The 19,973-nt window shown below is 38.3% G+C and overlaps 1 protein-coding gene across 1 annotated transcript in view; it reads right to left on the bottom strand.

The window, feature by feature from the left end:
* Window positions 1-19,973, bottom strand: part of gpr158b (G protein-coupled receptor 158b) — a 111,842-nt gene that overhangs the window by 41,628 nt on the left and 50,241 nt on the right. The window contains exons 6-7 of the mRNA XM_041992657.1: window positions 12,801-12,910; window positions 10,657-10,895 (exon numbers count right to left, since the gene is read on the bottom strand). Coding sequence (XP_041848591.1) covers window positions 10,657-10,895; window positions 12,801-12,910 — 349 coding nt within the window. The remainder of the gene's footprint in view (window positions 1-10,656; window positions 10,896-12,800; window positions 12,911-19,973) is intronic.

Below are 19,973 nucleotides of genomic sequence, written 5' to 3'. Positions count from 1 at the left end.
TGAGTAGGGTATTTTGAAGCTCAAGATAGTTTTCAGACTTCTCCACACCCCACTGATGTTCTGCTGCTGCAGCTGCTCCTCCATCTCCCTCTTGTAACCAGCCTTCCCCCCTCTGATTTTATGTTGCAGCTTCTTCTCTACAGTCCTCAGCTCCTCCTTGTTCCCTGATCTGAAAACTCTCATCTTCTCTTTCAGGAGAGCTTTAATATCAGGGGTAGTCTACGGCTTGTTATTAGTAAAGCACCGCACCACCCTGGAAGGAACAGTGTTCTCAAAACACAATCTCCTTCACCGTTGCCTTGTTCGTTATTGGCTGAAACTGATGCAGGAACTTGGAGGTGAACGCTGAACTCTGCACTGCCCTCTGGCGGACATATTAGTTAACAACCATACCACAGTAAGGGATACACGAAAGTGTGAGGGCCGTGACGTTTGAAATCGATGTACTTGTGTTTGTAAAGGGAGTATAAATGCACTTCAAACCAATGGAACCACGTCAACTAATTTAGTGACATTGATGATTTTCAACCATTTTATACATACTGTAAGAAGAAAATACTGAGTATAGAAAAAACTGAGATCGGGAGAAACCGTACTGAGAATTAATGGTTACTAAGCCGATTCACTAACTGATTAGATCAGGACAGCTGTTATGTTGTTATATTTTTTTTTTGTTATATTGTTTTTCACTAGTTTGTTTTAATGAATCCCCATAAATGACAGAAAAGGTTAAACACAAACATGTAATTAACATGTCATTTTATCCATGAACAAAACATTGTATGCCTTTTTTGCTTGAGACCAGATATGTTTAGTAAAAGTAAAATTCTTCTTGTTTATAAAAAAACTTTCTTAAAAAAACGCTTCCAATTTAAATGTACTTCTTTGTGTGGCAGTGAGGATTGTCTTATATCAACCCACTACAGTGATGGTATCAATGAGTGAGAGTGGGTGGTGTATGTCTGTCAAGACTACAGTATTATATAGTTCTCTACAGTAAGTTCATAACTGGCAGGATCAACTGTTAAATTACATGCGTGGGATGTGGAGTTATGACAGACAGTAACAAACTGTCTTAAATCCACTGTAAATTTTACAAAAAAATTCTAAGTGTTACTATATATATATATATATATATATATATATATATATATGTATATATATATATATAGCATTAATAAGGTGATGATTATCTCTACTGGGTACTTGCAACTGATTGTTGCAAGACTTTCACCGTGTGAAAAGTCTCACGTCCAAGTGAAGATGCACAAAAAAAAAAACAAAGAAAATGGCCATGTTCATGTTAACTGAGATATTTCTGATTTAAGTAAGTTTGAACATGGCATGGTTATTGGTGCCAAACAGGATGGTCTAAGTATTTCAGAAATGGATGATTTACACACTTTGGTCCTCTTATTACCATTTAAGAATCACTTCAATGGCCTCCACAGTCACCAGATCTAAGTACAATAGAACAGCTTTGGGATGTGGTGGAACAGGAGATTCTCGTCATGGATGTGCAGCCGACAAATCTGCAGTAACTCTGTGATGCCATCATGTCAATATGGAACAAAATCTCTGAGGAATGTTTCCAACGCCTTGTTGAATCTGTGTCACCGAGACAGTTCTGAAGGAAAAAGGGGGTCCAACGTATAAAATTGTGTAAGTGTACATTACTGTGTATGTGTACAGATTCATTATTATCAATCAAAGACTAATTTTGCTGACTGCAGACCACTACTGCTGCTCATGTTTAGATCTGTAAATCATAATATAATTATGTGGTATTTAGTTGGGATTAGTAATAATTTTTACATTTTCAAACAGTTATTTAATTGTATGAAACTGAATAGTTTACACGACTATCCTGTCTAAATGGGACTGTCTTGTTTTAAGCAGCACCTTGTAGAATGCATTACTGCCACCACAGTAATCCAGTTCAAAAGGGGTTCAATCAGCATACATTTACTAAGCTGCTTGTCAACCTCCAAGATAAAAAGAAGTATATTTCAATTTTGCTAAGCTTTGAGATTCTATGCTAATGGACTATGAATATAAGAAACATACAGAGCCAAAGACAACAATTGGCAAAGATTTCGGTGTGGAACCACAGGAATGGTGGAACTGCTTTGTGAAGCACTGACTCACTTTGACACGTCATTCGTGAAATCAACTCGTTGCTTCAAAACACTTGATCCAGCCAAAGAGCTCCATCTACTGGCTGTTCGTGTGTAATGCACTTGAGGGCAAGCATTGAGAAGGTTTTCCTTATTTTAAGCTGTCATGGGTCTCCTCGTCTCATCTTTGACTCAGTGTTTAATAAGGAAATATTTTAAACCCTGTGTTACTGTTTTTTTCTGTTGTTAATTAAATGAAGAAAAGAGGGCTGTTAGGTTACTTTATTAAGATAACACATGATGATTAAAAAGTAACTCATCTGTAAAGTTCCAACTAAATCAATATTTTTAAATGGAAAAAAAGGAGGAAAATGGTGATTTTGCATCTGGGATAGTACTAGATTGAAATCTCTGTTAAAGCATTGAGAGACTAATAAGACCAGTCCCCTCATGACGCAGCTCGACACATGTCTGACGTATGTCTGACGAGATGAGTCCTCTGGTTGGTGTACTAATGTGACTTTTGGCATGCTGAAGTAACGTATCGAAACCATTCTCGCAACACTTCATATGGTCGATATAGAGTTGATCAGACATGCTTGAGCATAATATCACTAGGAAAAGCTAGCATATCACAAGTCTACCAAGACTGTGCATTATTTGAGAGCATAGCACCCAACAGAAGTCCCATACAATAGTTAGCTTTGACATCAGACAAACTAAATTTTGTTAGAATGAAGAGCAAATAGCGGACCTCATCGCAACAATAACGGTGTAGGAATGCTTCCCATCAGTTTTGTCAAAGGATTTCAGAGTTTGTTAGAATTTGCTGAAGCTGATTTTCCAGTCCCATCATGAAAAACGATCAGCATAAGACTGAACAAGCTGTATGATGATACTATGGGTAAGCTACGCACTCTGTGCTGAAAACTTGTTTCTCACCACAGATTCATGAACAGAGTTTACAATGAAGTCACATTATCATGTTATTATGTACTAAAATTTGAAATGCAGAGTACTGTCCTGCAGACCAAAGCCATCACAGACAGCATACTGCTGGAAACCTTGTATATGTGCCACTGAACACTGGGGACTAATTGGGAAAAGTAATACCTGCTGAGGTGAGGTTGGACGCTTCTCTACCACAGAAATGGCCATCCTTAGTATTGAACCACTGAACTGGGATGCATTGAGAGCTGCTTGCAAGTAAGAAGGTAGAACACATTTGTAGCTAATGCAGCTTAATTGAAGGCTCACATTAACAGCTTATTATCATTATCAAATAGAAAAAAGAGAGAAAAGCAATTTGAAGGGTGTTTCCTGTCCTTCAGAGCAGCCTCAACTACACATTAGCGTGTGTGTTCTCCCAGGCTGTCAGAGCAAACAGCAGGGTTTCCCCATTTCCTATCTCATCCACACACAACCAGAGGGATTCTCACTGTTTAGCTCCTTTTAAAGTTCAGTGTTTGCTGGAAGTTGTCATCGCTGCACAAACACAAACTCTCTGTTGTCGCTGTTTGTCTGCCCCATCTCCAGTGTCCTTAGCTGTCCTCCCTCCACAGGCTCCCTCCCCGTCTTCTTCTCCTCTCAAGTTCTGCTGGTGAAAAATACTCTCTGCATCGTTGGCTGCATCACTACAAGCTCCCTACTTCACAGGCTCCTTTCTTCTCTTTTTGCTGCCACTTCCGCTCCCTCCGTCTGCCCATCTATCAGTTTTTAGAGGCTCTCTCAGGGATCCATCCTTTCCCCTCCTTCCAAACAGGATTAGTCTCCCCTGCTGTCAGACTGGCTCCACTGAGGTGCACATCACTGCCTCCTGCTTCAAGAATCTGTCATTTTAGATCCTGTACTGTAACACGCGAACATTTAAGGCCGTCTGGGCCTTCAGGGATACTTGAGGGACAATAACTTCTTAGCATTCGGTCGTGTTTGCTCATTTTTATGAGAAAGGTTTGCATTGATGTCATAAAGAGGCTGATTTAATGGTAGACAGGAGGCTTTTTCTTACATTTCCTGTCATATTTTTTCCTGCAAGATTTGTAAATTATGTTGGGAGGGCTGCATCAAAGTATTTTTACATTTTGTGTTCACTATGGTTACAATTTGCAGAGGACAACAGTTTCATTTTATTACAATTTATATCTGAAATGCCCAAAAGATAGAGAATCATTTCACTCCTGAGGCCACTCCACTGCTGGCTGCTCTCCAGTCTCTTACTTTATTCAGTGACTGCTCAATACATTTGGTGTTAAAGAACAACTAAGGACACATTTTGATTGTGTTTAAAGTCTGAATTAAAGGTGAAAATTGTTTTTTTTTTTTTTACTGAGCTTGAAATCTGGGTTGAGCAAAAATAACTACAGTCTAACGTATTCAGGAATGGTTCAATAAGCAATAATTTTATATGATTTGTGCTTTTCCTCACTGTGTTACATCCTTTTTATTCTCCGGGAAAGATTTTGATTTATAGAAGCCTCTTGTGAATGCACCCTGGAGACATGCTTGTGGTAAATGGTTGGCCAATTCTGTTTTAAAGCTGGCTGTCCTAGTTACTGTAACATAAAAGGGTACTCCATCTTGTTTATCCCATTGCTTACAAGGAGTAAATTTCATTACAGTGATTATGCAGGGAAAGGTGAATTAAAAATGTGGCTCTTATTAAAATTTACAAATACATCTACTTACAGAGCAAAGGTCTTTCAAAATGTGGCAGACCTATAAAAAGATATTCATATTGTCTGGAAGAAAGGCAACATTTCTTTTAGAAGAAACTTTATCTCCAACAGTATTAAAGTAGGGACGTTTATCACATTTATACCAGATCCAAGTTTCCACTGACATACAGCCTTTTAATTCAGTCTAAATTTGAACAAAAAATGACATATTTTCATCTCTGTGCACTTCTAAAGTGTCAGAGCATAGCACCATTTCTATAAGAAATGAATGAGAAAATTGTAGATAAGCCACTGGAGACTCAATTCCTTGAGGTTGAGAGTAATCTTGTTTAAAAAATTCCACCAGTTTTGTCAGTGGAGCCTCAGGACTTAAAACCACTCAGGAGCCTTATGTGTTTTCACAAATGCAATTTGTCCCACAGGTAAAAAGGTCATGAAATACTGCACATTTTCACCACCATCAGCAGAACTTTCCAGCATTTGTATGAAATGTAATATACAGCAGTCTATTTCAGGAAACAGGACTTTGCAAATGTGTCACATTGAAACTAAACTAAACTAAAACTGGTGATGTCCTTGATGTTACACAGAAAGTGTACATTTACAGCCTATAAGCAACCTAGCAGCCGTCTAAACTCGCACCTTGCTGCAGAAATGTAGAAGCACTCGACAACATAAGTATGAAAATCTATTTTTGTATTTATTGGTATTTAAGGGTATGCAACCATTATTGTTATCTTTATGGTAGTTGAGATTATAATTTAATATTATTATATAATGATTTGAGTCTTCCATTTGAATCAGGTCTTAACCCTTTAATGTTAACACTAAGAAAAAAAGGAAAGAGAAAAATATATATAATAATAATAGTTAAATGATCAAAACTTGCAACAGTGATGGGATAACAACCATTTACTTTTGATATTGCATATCCAAACCAATTGTTAGAGATCACATAAACAGGTTTATTTCCACAAAGACTGAAAAATTTGCTCCATCAAGCATGTAGAACCACTTTTAGCAGCAATATCTTTAGTTGTTTTATGTTTGACCTTATCAGCCTCTCGCATCACTGTAGGGACATTTTGACCCATTCTTGGTATAATTCATTTAGGTTTGCAGTTATTAGTTTATGAACAACTCTTTTAAACCAGCATTTCAATCAAGTTGAAGTCTGGACTTTGACTGGGTTGTTACGTCACCGTCATTCTTTTCTTTTTCAGTCATTCAGTAGATTTGTTGCTGTGTTTGGGGTCGTTTCAGCCAGGCTTTACCTGTCAGACAAATGGATTCACAGAGTACCTTGGTATACAGAGGAGTTCTTGGTCAACTCAATGAATCCAAAGTATCCAGGTCCAATAGTTGCAAAACAAGCCCAGATCATCATCCCTCCACTGCCGTGCTTGACAATTAAGGTGATTGTGATATTATGCTGTGTTTGGTTTTCACCAAACATGTTCCTGTGGATCATGAACAAACTTTGGTCATGTCCATCAAAAGGACATTCTCCCAGAAGTCTTTTAGTTTGGTTAGATGCAACTTTGTCCCTGCAGACTTTCTCCTGCATCTCCTTTCAAACAAGCAATACTTTTTAATTTTTTTCTAGCTGCACTAAAAGAACTGTAATATTTAATGTGCTAACTAAGGCCTGTAGAGTCTGAGTTGTAGGTCTAACCTTAGGCTGAACTTGCTGGGACGTCCACTTCAGGGAAGATTGGCAGCTGTTTTTAATGTTTTCAAAGGTGAAATTAATCTTTGATATATATATATATATATATATATATATATATGATATATGATGGACTCCAGGTTGTTTAAAATTTCCCTTTGTGGAGGGAATTATTAGTTATTACCAAATAAAACAGTGAATGAGTCTCAAGCCAAACAAATTGTCTCTGTGTTTTATTAAGATTATTGATCAGGGAGTGAGCACCACAGAGTGCTTACTTATTGCCGTCTGTAAATACACACTTTAAGAATCTTCCCTTACATTATTTATAGCACACAGAATATTATCTTTAATAGTTCTCAGCACACAGTTATCAGTAACTGTTGGATGCCTGCACATTGTTCCTGTACACACTGGCCTAGTTCTTATTTACCTGCTGTAAGATAGACAGATATCTGCAATATCTAAGCAGAATATTATGTGAACAGAAAGTATTAACTTCATATCTTGGCAGAACACATTGTGTGATCTGAAAATAAAAGCAATACCTTTTAACTCTTCCCAGGCTGATGGGCAGCAACAATTGCTTGTCCAAAACACAATGCTGACTAAAAAACTGCTAAAACATCTGCTTTCGAAGAGGCAATAACAATTACTGATTAGTAATCAGGATTAGTAATCAAACTAGGTCACTCCCAGACTCTGTTCAAAGGTTATTTTTAATATGTTACAGCAAGTATGGTATTAAAAATAGGTGTTTGTATGTTTACTGTACAAAATGGTAAATGTATAAAAATAAGATGTATTTCTGTTATTGTAGTAAAATGATGGAATGATTAGAATTTTAAAATTCAGTCATATGTAAGTGTTTACCTTTTGCCTCAGCCTCATCAGTCTCAGTAGGATTTATCATGGATGACATATTGTCTGTATTATGGATGATGACTGATTACTGAATAAACCTAAACCTATACACCCATCCCCACATATATGCTTCTTGTTTTCTTGCTGCACCTGATCCCCCCCCTTTACATTGCAGATGTATTATAGCCTGAAGGCGGAGTTTCAGTGTTTGAACTCTTGTTGAATCACAAGTCCCTTCATTTCAAGCATGCTGCATTTCATGTAAAATTATGCCTACATAATTCAAATGCTTTGCTGGACTAAGTGGAAGTTTCACAAAAGCAGCAAATGCACAACAATTTCAACCAGTCAAATTTATTTTTGAGATATAAGTAAGTATCTCTTCAGAGTACTCAAGTGTCTGGAGGTGTCATAGGTGTTGGATTTGAGAAAAGTCAGTTGTTTTCAGTCACAACACTAAAAAATATGGTATATGTCTAGTTTTACTTTACTTTTTCCTTTGTTTTTTAACTTAAATCTCATATAACACTTTCAAGCTGATTTTTTTTCCAAGCTGTCAAAAAGACATGGTTTTACAACCTGGTTTTAAAGGTAACAGACACAGTTTTCTTGAAAGTAAAATGTATGTTTGCATGTTTCTCACTGCATGAGTTCTATGTGAGAGTTATTTTCCTTTTATTTTACAGAGAGGGTTTTTAAATATTTTACATGCATTGTTTGCTTCCTTGTAGACTTGCTAAGAGTCTCTGCTCCTGTGACATTACCACCAACAGAGGAACAGCCTGAAAACATTGACAGGAATGTGTTTCATGTCATTCACATGGGTAAGAAATAATACATGTTTCCATAGTTACCATCTAAGCAATATGCACATACATAAATACACATGGAAGATAAATGACAGATGATAAAAGAATAACTCTTTTCTATTCTATTCTATTCTATTCTATTCTACAGTCATTTAGCAGACGCTTTTATCCAAAGCGACTTACATTTGAGAGTAAGAACAACACAAGCAAGAATTCAAACAAGATGGGACATCATGATTAAGTGATAGTCAGACTGCTGTGAGTCCAGTTGGACCAAGGTGCTGTCATGTAGTGCTAGAGGCAGTGCATATATATATATATATATATATATATATATATATATATATATATTTTTTTTTTTTTTAGTTTTTTAGTTTTATAGTTTTTGTAAGTCATTTTGTTTAAATACAATATCATCTTGGGCATAAGTGCACAGCTTATTCAGTACTTGGTTGAGCCAAAGAGCTGGACAAATCTTTCTAACTCATTCTGTTGAGTAGAAGAGTTAAGCTAAGTGCGTAAATGCTCCTTAAACAACTGAGTCTTTAGCTTGCTTTTAAAAGTGGATAAGGACTCTGCGGATCAGACAGAGTTTGGTAGATTGTTTCACCACCAGAGCACAACAGAGGAGAAGAGTCTAACTACTGATTTTGCACCACGTTGTGGTGGCAGAGTGTAACTGTTGAGAGGGAGTGTAGCTCTGGATTAAGGAGTGGAGGTAGACTGGAGCTATTTGGGTTATTGTTTTGTAAGCCAGAAGCAGAACTTTGAATTTGATGCGTGCTGCAACTGGAAGCCAGTGGAGAGCGATTAGCAGCGGAGTGACATGAGCTCTTTTGGGCTGGTTAAAGACCAGACGTGCTGCTGCGTTCTGGATCATCTGCAGGGGTTTAACTGAGCATTCAGGCAGGCCAGCCAGTAAGGAGATGCAGTAGTCAATGTGTGAAATGACCAGAGCCTGAACCAGGAGCTGTGCCGTGTGTTCAGTCAGGTAGGGTCTGATCCTCCTGATGTTGTAGAGAGCAAATCGGCAAGATCAAGCTACCGAGGCAACATGGTCCTTAAAGGTCAGCTGGTTGTCTACGATGACACCAAGATTCCTGGTAGAAGACGTAGGCACAAGCGTGATAGAGTCAAGCTGCACACTTTTCTGTGGCAGTAAGGAAGGATTGGCTGGAAAGACAATAAGCTCAGTCTTGGACAGATTTAGCTGATGGTGGCGATCCTTCATCCATGCGGAGATATCAGCATTTGCATTGAGACAGTTGTGTCGTCGGGTGGGAAAGAAAGGAAAAGCTGGGCGTCATCTGCATAGCATTGGTAGGAGAAACCATGAGAATTAATGACTGCACCGAGTGAGGTGTATAGTGAAAAGAGAAGAGGGCCAAGCACCGAGCCCTGAGGCACCCTGTTGTCAGCCCATGTGATCTGGACATTCCCCCTTGCCAAGATACTTTGAAGGATCTCCCTGTGAGGTAGGATGTAAACCACGAGAGGACAGATCCTGAGATGCCAAGCTCCGAGAGTGTGGAGAACAGTATATGATGGTTGACCGTGTCAAAGGCAGCAGACAGGTCCAGCAATATAAGATTGACCAGCGGATCTGGCAAGTCGTAGGGAATCAGTAACTGACAGGAGAGCAGTTTCAGTAGCACGGCCTTGCCTATAGCCAGACTGATATGGATCAAACAGGTTGTTGTCTTCGGGGAACTGTGAGACCTGACTGACAACGGCACGCTCTAGTAATTTAGACATGAATGGAAGCAATGAGACCGGCCGGTAGTTTTCAACCTGGGCTGGGTTGAATGTGGGTTTCTTCAGCAGCGGGGTAACCCGAGCTTGCTTGAAGGCAGAAGGAAAGACACCAGATTTAAGAGAGGAGTTGATAATGTGGGTTACTGCAGTTTTGATTGTAGGTAAAATGCTCTCTGTGAGACCTGACTGAAGATGTTTTCATGCATTTCCATGTATTTCTGCACATATTTGCATATTTAAATGTTCACTTTTTAATTTTTTTTTTAAATAAATAAATTTCTCAGTTGCAATTGTTTTTTTAATCAAGATTTTTTTTTTACCTTTTTTTTTTTTCTTTATTTTCTTATTTCTTTTTGAGGCATTTTTATATTTCTGTAGGAAAAATACCTCCTAATGTCTCAGTGTACCTTTAGAGAGAGCTAAAATTTACTTCCTTTGGACACATGTGTGGAAGAGATGCTGAGAATATTTGGAGGAGGGAAGGAGAAAAAACAGGGAGGGCCAAAGAGGAGATTTCAGGTTTTGGTGATGGCGATTATTCAGGTAATAGCTCTCTTAATGACAGAAGACATTAAACTATGGTATAAATAGCTGCTGCACCAGGCAGTTTTTCCTTACAACCATTATCATCATCATCATGCAATTTATTTCAAACTCAACTTAATCTTGAACCAGATCTAAGCAGACTAGATCCAGACAAATGATGTTTCTCAGTCTCCTCCAGGTTGTTTTTAAAGACAACAAAGATACAGAAACCTCCCACTCACCGACTGCCATCATGTAGTCCCACCGGTCCAACAGACACATGCTGAACTGCATTCCCTCTGGAGTAAGGCCGGCGGCGATGAGAGCCCGACTCAGTTCTGGGTTCTGACATACAGTCGAGGTCCAGGCCACCAGGAACCACAACACCACCAACAGAATCACTGCCAGCAGCCGCAGGACCCGCCAGCTGGTCATGTACGGCGTCCTCTGAGCCGTGCGGGACAGAAACACCTTCAACACCCTGGGAGGGGAGGACAGAAGTGGCCTGAATAAAAGGAAACTGCTGGATTTAATCATAACGCAGCACCTGGACAAGACTGAGGCTGCTCCAGCTTTTTATTATTACTATTCCCCTGTTAACATGCCGGCTTTAATGAAAGGTAGCAGGGAGAAACTGCACAGTCATTTCAGCTTATTCATGTTTATTTCATTTTTCAAGCATGAACAGTGAAAGAAATTAACATTTTTGTTCAGATAAACAAAGTTGGGATATTATATATAGAAAATAAAAACGGAATACAATAATTTGCTAATTCTTTTAGACCTTGATTCAGCTGAATACACTACAAAGACAATATTTAAATTTAAGCTAATGAACTTTATTTACTTTTGCGAATAATCACAGATATTGAATGTGAAAGCTGGGACAGGGGAAACAAAAGACTGGGAAAGTTAAGAATTGGTCAAAAACCCCTGTTTTGAACATGCTAATTGGAAACAGGTGTGTTTTATGATTGGGTATAAGAGAAGCATTGTGAAACTGTCGTTGATGCAGTATAGCTCCAACGCAACCAGCGAAATGAGTAAAAAAGAAGCTGCAATCTATTTAACACCCGCACCAGTACAGTCTACTGTGGTATCCTCTTATTATGTGTTTTTACAAATGTTTATTATCATTATCTCCTCCACTGTCACCATGCTTGCTACAGTTTATTGCTTTAGACTCTGCACTTTTAGTGGATGTATTGCCCAACAACTATGCCAACATAAAGGACACATGGGAGCATGTTGATCAGAGTTTGCACTAGACTTTTTTGTTGTCTCTCATTTTGACTCAAAGGGTCATAAAAATCCTGTCAAAATCTATTTTAATCTGTCACTAATTTTTTAAATGATAATGTCATTTTCACCCAGAGCACTGTAAATGTCTGGTTCATCATGAATTCAAAATGGACTTTTGAGCAACTGAAGTCATACATCAAGCAGCTTTGACAACTAGTGTCCTCGGCACTTAAACACTTTTTGAGTGTCTTATTGAAGAAAGGTCATGCTCTTACCCCAGCGTTTTTATACTCTGCTGCAGATATGAATTTTAAAATGAGTAAATATTTGCACAATCACAAATTAGTTCATCAATTTGAACACTGAATATTGTTTTTGTGGTGTATTCAAGTGAATATCGATTGAAAAGGATTTGCAAAGCATTGTATTCTGTTTTTACTTACAGCTCCCTAACTTTAGTGGAATTGGGGTTTGTAAAATGTTTTATTTTTTTAACTTTACTGACTAAAATGTGAGAATTCATATACAGGAAGTTTTTCTAATTAGTCTAGTCTATACTGACTACTTTTCATATGCAAATCAAGGTAAAATGCAGCAAAGAGAAACAGAGGGTATTAAAGTAGATTACATAATTACATAAATATCACTACCAAGACACACACTGCAGTCTTTTCTCCATTTTCTGTGCTTGTCTTATGCAGTCTTTCTGGACTGTGACAAATCTGTTCATCTCTGATATTTTGTGGGACCCAGCTGTAAGAGTTTGCCCCAAAGGCATCCTTCCCATCCATTGAGCTCAGAAAAGAAATCTAATTGGTAATTTTGCCAAGCGAACACTCTGGCCAGCCTTTGACCTCCTTCTCCAATGTTCTCAGTGCAGGAAGCCAGAGTGCATGTGTGAACAGGTACTTGAGCAGACAGACAAAGAAATATCAGACCTGATGTGAAATTCAAAATCTGTTTTTAGGCTAGATTACAAACAGTTCTGTGGAGGAGCTGAAGTATTGACACTGAGAAAGGTTAACTTATAAGGACAGAAAAGAAAGGAGGTGATAGAGTGAAAGGAGGGAAGCAGGGGGTTGCTTAGATTTTCGTTTTTTTTGCTTTCAAAAATCCATAGAAAGGAAAAATAATGTCACAGTACCTGTACAGCTTGAGGATGATGGTGCCGTACATTATGGCGAAGCCCAGGAGGCGAACCCACCTCAGGAGGACACATCGGAACACACTGGGATTGAAGTATAGGATCATCACCTACAGAGAGGTACCGCAGGGCATTAATGTTGGTGCAAACATGCTGCGGCTCACTGATTACGTTATGCTGCCTTTGTTTTCTGGCAAGAGGAGAGTCACACATATTACTTGCCTCTCATGTTCACTGTGAAGACATGAGGTGCGTCTGAAGCATAAAAGAAAGCAGAGCTGGAGGCAGATTTGGCCTCGCTGATATATCAAACGCCTCCACAGCTCCTTCTGACTGTGTGCACCATGTTGTTTATGTGTAATATGCCAGGACACATTCAATGATAGTTTGATTTAGCTCCTGTATTACTGGTAATGGTTAATTTTCCTGTTTTCAGAAAGCAAATGCATTTATTTGCTCTGTGTGGTTTGCAAAAAAAAAAAAAAGTCTTGAATTTGTGTGTCTGGTAAATTATTGGCCTGTTATTTTCTGCTTAGTGTGAAGTTTTATTTTTGCATTTATTACTGCTGTAAACTCTGTTGCAACAGCAGCGGCAGAGTCAACTCGCACATGTTGAACTAACTATAACTATAAACATCAGAGCTTCTATCTGCACTTGTATTATGGCTGCATTTCATTTCATTGGTGTGCAGCCCAGCATGTTGCCACATGTCAAATCTTCAGTGACCTGAGTCCGACCTTCTGCTCAGATCTACTGAAGCAGAGAATGCTTATATCAGCCACTTAATTGTTGCACACCCCTACACCCTTTAAGCATGACCCCTTCCTGACTAAACCCAATCTTGCTGTCATATGTGGTCAGAATAAGTTTAGACAAAGACTTTTCCTCCCCTGAAGCAAAGCCAAAGTAGAGATGTGTGATGGCTGCTTTCTTTTATAATTCTTGACAATATTATTGAGCCAAACATGGTGGATAACTGGAGCATATTGACACAATGAGCCACTTTCCGCCACCCAACAGGACTCCACCCATGTTTTATGCTGGATTTGTCTGCTTTGTCTTAGCAGGGACAAATTGTGGAAGAGCAACCTATATTTTTAAGTCTGTTGGCCAATGAAACACTGCAACAAGGAGCTTGTCTCCAACCCGCCTTTGTCCATGTACAAGTTCCTTTCAGGTGCCGATGAAATCCAGTGCTGGTGCGTCTTGTCACAAATCATTGCAATGCTGCAGAATTAGAGGAGGCATGACCATAACTTGGTGGTTTTAGAGTGTTTTATTGAATATACAGTGTGTGTCTGCTACAGCACTTTCCAGTTATTCATAAGAAGCACACAGCTGTGGAAAAGTTGAACATACAATGTTAAAGTATTTAGACTTCTCATGTTATATGCATGATTAAGTGTTGATTGTTTAGGTTTTTTAATCACGAATTGTCAGTTGTCTGGAATCCTCCTTGGGCATTATTGGCTCTATTATTTCCTGGTTCAGATCCTTTCTCTCCAACAAACAACACAGTCTTTCATGGCCTTGTCCCAAGGTGTTCCCAAGGTGCCGTACTTGGTCCTCTGTTTTCTATATTCTGCCTATTGGCTACATCACTGACTGCCACTAACTCCACTTACATTGCTATTTTGACAACATCCAGATCTACTTCTCCACTAAATCCATCATCCCCACAATCCTTGAAACTCTCACCAACTGCCACACAGAAATAAAATAATGGATACGGACCCATTTTCTCCCAAAAAATAAATTTGACATGTAAAATTTAACCAAAATCTTTCACTGAATCTCATTACAGCTTTTGCCTCATCCTTCCACCAGTCCACACTAAAGCTTCTTACAAAAACTTTAAGAACAGAAACAAAATTCTCTGATCTTGTTCACATCAGCCAAACATAACTGTTTACTGGTGTGCTGTCCGAGAGTAATTATTTGATTGTTTGGAAATTTGAAGTGGGCGTGGTTAGCGTGGAAAAGCGAGTTGCAACAAATTTCTGCTTTTCTGCTGATGTTAAATAAGTTCGAATGAATAGCTTTAATGAACAGCTGGTCGAGGTAAGAAAGTACGAAAATCTACACAACACGTGTGGCAGATAAAGACGTGTGCACAACCCTGCCAATCGTACACTGCACATAAAGACACGGATAATTATCACTTCCCAAGCTGATAATTGCAACATTTTCTATGGTTCACCTTCCAAACCAAACTCCACAACATCTAAAACTCTGCTGCTCATCTTCTCACCCAATCGTTCACCAGAGACTACATCAGCCCTGTTCTCAAGAACCTGAATGAACAAATACTATCATTTGAAAGGTGTGCTAGTTACATACATCATGCATCAACCTGTTTTAAAAAGGAAAGTCAAAACACTGCAAGACTTTTGTCAGGATACCTTGGACAAGAGGACCTATATATGACTTATATAACAAAGACTCTGGTGGCAAAACACTGACATGGCATGGACTACATATAACAGTAACAAACAAACAGAAGCAACAAACAATGGCCTGGCAAAGGAGGAACTGAAAACCAATGGCTTACATACACTGAGGGAGGTGAGGTCAATGAGCTAATCGGACCAGGTGAACTAATGAGCAGGAACCAAAAAACACAGAACTAAACATGACCCTAAACACCAAAAACATAAACTAAAGACATAACAAAAACCCAGGACATTACACAACATAAGTAAACCAAGGAACATAAACCGCGAATCCTGACAGTTTTGAGCTTGATCTTTTCTACTTTTCTTATTTTGCAGAGAAATGTTTCCCCAGATCAAACGAAAACTGATAGGTGTTCCCAAATTATAATAAACAAACTATTCAAACACAGCATTTGCAAGGCTCCTGGACATGTACCAGCATCTGAATGAAAATCAAACATGTTAGATATGTTGGAGCAGTTGGTGGGGGAGGAGTTGCAGCCTTTCTTTCTTTATTCTCACTTAGTCATTAGATGAGACTGAGCTTACAGTGCTCATTATTACAATTTCTCTTTGGGATTAATAAAGTATTATTCATTTAATTCACAGTCGGCTAATAATCAGCAGCATCCAGCTGGGAAGGATTATCTTTTACATCACTGTAACAAAATAAAAATGTTTTTTTGATGATATCATTGTGGTAACTCATTTTCTTTACATTAATGAACAAATTTAAGTCATAGTTTGCAAGCTTTATATTTATCATTGAGCTTAAATAAATGATCAGAAGCAGGCTAAAGGCATCCTTGAGGAATAAAGAAAGCTGCACCTGCGACCTCTTTTTTCTAAAAAGAAGCCTCTATGAAAACTCAACTAAGCAAGGATCCAACCCCAAGGCTGGAACTCTGAGATCCATTAAATGACATTCAAACTAATGTGTAAGTGGAAGTATGACTAACAATGTCAGGATACTTTTTGTCACCTTCAGGAAGAAAGAAAAAAAAGATTAAATGAAAAAAATATTAAATCGGACAACACATTATGCAGTTATTGAGGAAGTTCCAAGAAACATGAGTCAGAACTAATGTCGCAGGAACACGAGCAGTGAACTAATCTACAGCTTATTTTCTCCTTATTATCATCTTGGAACTGGTGGGGTTTATTTCACCCGTTCTGTCAAAATGTGTTTTAGTGTGCAGTTAAAAGTGTCACAACATCCCTCTTCTTAGCCTTCAGGGTACACACTCAGCTCTCATATACAGATATTTGTCGCTTCGCCTATTAAAAAAATAAATAAACTCTGCAGTCCAATATTTGACATATTAGTGGGTACATGGAAGACCTACAGATACTATGTGTGTTCAAATGCAGTACATCATTATTTTATACTTTCAGTATTTCATTTTTAGCTACAAAGGACCAGTCTCCCTATATTTTAAACAGTCATACATTCACTCACAGCCTCCATAACTATATGGTGCTTTAGTGAAAAGAATGGTGATGAAGAGTTTCTACCCAATGGTTAAATGAAGGAATTAAATTTAGTATTTCATATTAATTCTGAAAAAAACTATTTTAAACCAATGAGTGAAATAAATATAACAACCAACAGTAAATTTAATTTAAAAAAATTAATCCCACATTTGCCAGCTGTAACATTATCATAACTCATAAATGTAAAAATACATATGCTGAAATTATTCAATTTTAAAAGAATGAAACTTACTTATAACAGGAAACTTCTTTTGTTAATTATTATGATTATATTATCTAATCAGAATGCAAATGACTATCACTTCTTGTCATTTCAGGTTATTTAGATCAGTTTCTGATCTAAACTAGCATAAGTAAGCATTAGTATGGTTTTATTTATCTTTAATGATAAAAATAATTATAATGATGTTTTTTATGTGCATCTCTTTATATGTAGGGGTGGACATGCCTGGACATGTAGAAGAAAAGTAACTGGCAGTTTTTTCAACTATAAAAACTGGAACTTGTTGTCACGTCAGATGTGACTTGTGTCCACCCTACAAGGGTTTATGTGATATGTAACTGAATATCTGAAGCAGGATTTTGAAGTACTGCTACATTCCTCAGCAGCTGTCTGGCGTTTGCCTTGTCCTCTTGTGCAGTGAGTAAATAAATAAACAAGTGGACGATCTGAACAATCTTTTTAGTCTTGTGGTTTGCGGCGGGGAAAAAAAGGCAGCTTTGTGTCCGAATCGCCAAAAGAATGAGTGTGCTGTGTAGTGTGCTATATAATGCAGCCCTATGTAGTGAACGAGGGGTTAGGAAGTAGGGTGGACATTCGGACACAGCTCCAATTTATTTTGCTGCCCCTGATTTTTCTCACTGAAGACCCCATATATTCTGGTACCCCAGATTTTTTCTCACTGAAGACCCGACATCTTGAGCTGATGCTGGTTTTGTCCTCTGGGAACCCTGTTCATCTGCCCCTGATTTTCTTCATAGACAGCCCCATTTGTCTGTCTGCTTAAGCCCTATGTTCACCTGCCAAATTAATATCCAATCTTGTGTAGATTTATTTCCAGCATTTTTAGATGTTAGACATTTATTATGTTGTATTATCTTGTTCCCTGCATCTGCCTGGATTTGTAGTTTGTGTTGTGCTGATTATCTGTGTATGATCACATAAGATTATTACCTCGTGAGTCCTTTTCTGTCTTTTTTTTTTTTTTGATTTGCCCTAAATAACAATGTCTACAATGTGGGTTTACAGTTTTACAATTTAAATACTACATCTAAGGATGTTTTTGCACTGACTGAAGCCCTGTGGTTGTAGTGCCAACAGAACTAACATGTACACAAAAGTGTAGTAAAAAAAAAAAAGAAAGGAAAACACAACAAATGTGAATAGCTCATAATTATTCAGCAGGCAATTAATTGTTTTCCCCTGTGTTTTCATTTTGTCTTGCACAAACCCCTCCTCGCTCTCATGCCAACGCATGCTTAGGATTTACATTTTTCCAGACACCTTTATCTTCGCCTCCTGAGCAAACATCTCGTTCTTAAGCTCTTTGAACTACAGGACACCAAAAAACATGACAGACTAAAAATGCATAAACACACAAACGCAAATCCATGGACATTATGAAGCTGTAAAACCAACTAAACTTTTCAGGATTCATCTTCCATTCTGCTCACATTCACACACACACAAACATGCACAGATGTGGGCTCATAAATGCTTTTTGCACCCTTTCTGCAATAAGACAAAACCAAACTGAAAAGAAAGGCCATATCTTTTAGAAGAGAAGGCAGCCATCTTGATTTGCATTCAACCTCCAATGTCTCCAACATCAATTAATCAGCAGAGGTATTTTTAAAACAAGTTGTGCTAGAACTTGATGGACTGTTTAAAAATGCATTGAGCACCAGAGTGGTTCAGCTGCAGCTGAGGAGGCGTGTGGCAGCAAAGAGGAAAGAAACAGAAAGAAAGAAACTAAGAAACTAATGACAACAGGGAATGTTGAGTCTGCGCAAGATGAGACAGACATAAAGGTGAGATAAAAAAAAAGAAATGCAAGAGAGGTTATCAAAGGAAAACATGACGGATGCGGGGGCAGGGGAAAGGTTGAGAAAAGTAGCGAAGGTGCTGTGAAATGTAAAAACAGATGGTGCAGATGAAGGGGCGAGGGAAGAAGGAGACGCTCGAGTCTGCGAACATAGGAGAACAGTGGTATATTTTTGGGAAGCTATTTTTGGGAGAAGTGTTATCCTTGGGGTAAACTGGGGAAAGGATGGGTAGATGGATATCAAATCATGGAAGGTTTAATCACACAGGATAGGCTTATTATGATGCTCTTGGAAACACTCAGTAATTTCATAATATGAACAAAACCTTTATCTGAAGAGCCAAACGTATACTCAGAAGCTTTTTCTTCCCAACACATTTTGGCTTTGTTTTTCTAAAAATGGCTATAATCCTTTAAGCTTTGTGTTTGAAAGGAACAGTGGCTCACTGATGACAGTCTGCACAAGTATTTGAAGGGAGTGAATTCCCTGGTTTCATCAGATCTCCCTGCTACATGGCACACAGGTTTCCTCCATCTGTTTCCCTACTAAAGTTGGGCTTCTTGCAGCACTCCAGGTGCACTGTGGGCTGTGCACACAAGTGCAAATACACTTATATACATTGCACAATAGCACCCACCCACTTGGACAACAAAAAGTCTGGCAAAGGCACACAGAAAACAAGACACACTCAGTTTCTTGCATGCCAACTGTGATGTCCTACAGACAATCATCACAAGTACAAAGCCATCACAGCAAACTCCAACAGAAGAGGGCAGGGCTTCTTGCCTTATCAACATGAACATAGTGAACCGTTTTTAAGCTAAAATCATGTTTTATAACTGAAATAATAATCCCTCATGTTCACAATCAGACTTCATTTTTTAAAATTATATTCTTTGTTAAAAGTCCTTCCAGATTCTCTCCTTTGTAAAAATGCTTCTGCAACTTTCCAAAAAATCATCATTCCCTTAATCTTAACTTTGGGATTGTCCAATGGTGGGAAGAATGGATTATAAAGCAGGTCTACAACTGATGCTCATTTTTTTATTTACCACACAACTAGTGTCGTACTTACATGTGCAACAAGAATGTCTGAATTAAGTGAATTAAGTGATTCTTAATCCAGGTCCTCAGTACCCACTTCTCTGCATGTCTTAGACGTGTTCCCACTCCAACACAGCTGATTCAGATTAAGGA

This window comes from Melanotaenia boesemani, chromosome 8 (assembly GCF_017639745.1).
Source record: "Melanotaenia boesemani isolate fMelBoe1 chromosome 8, fMelBoe1.pri, whole genome shotgun sequence".
Taxonomy (NCBI): domain Eukaryota; kingdom Metazoa; phylum Chordata; class Actinopteri; order Atheriniformes; family Melanotaeniidae; genus Melanotaenia; species Melanotaenia boesemani.
Note: the sequence above shows the minus strand (reverse complement) of the source record. Positions and strands in the feature narration are given on the sequence as shown.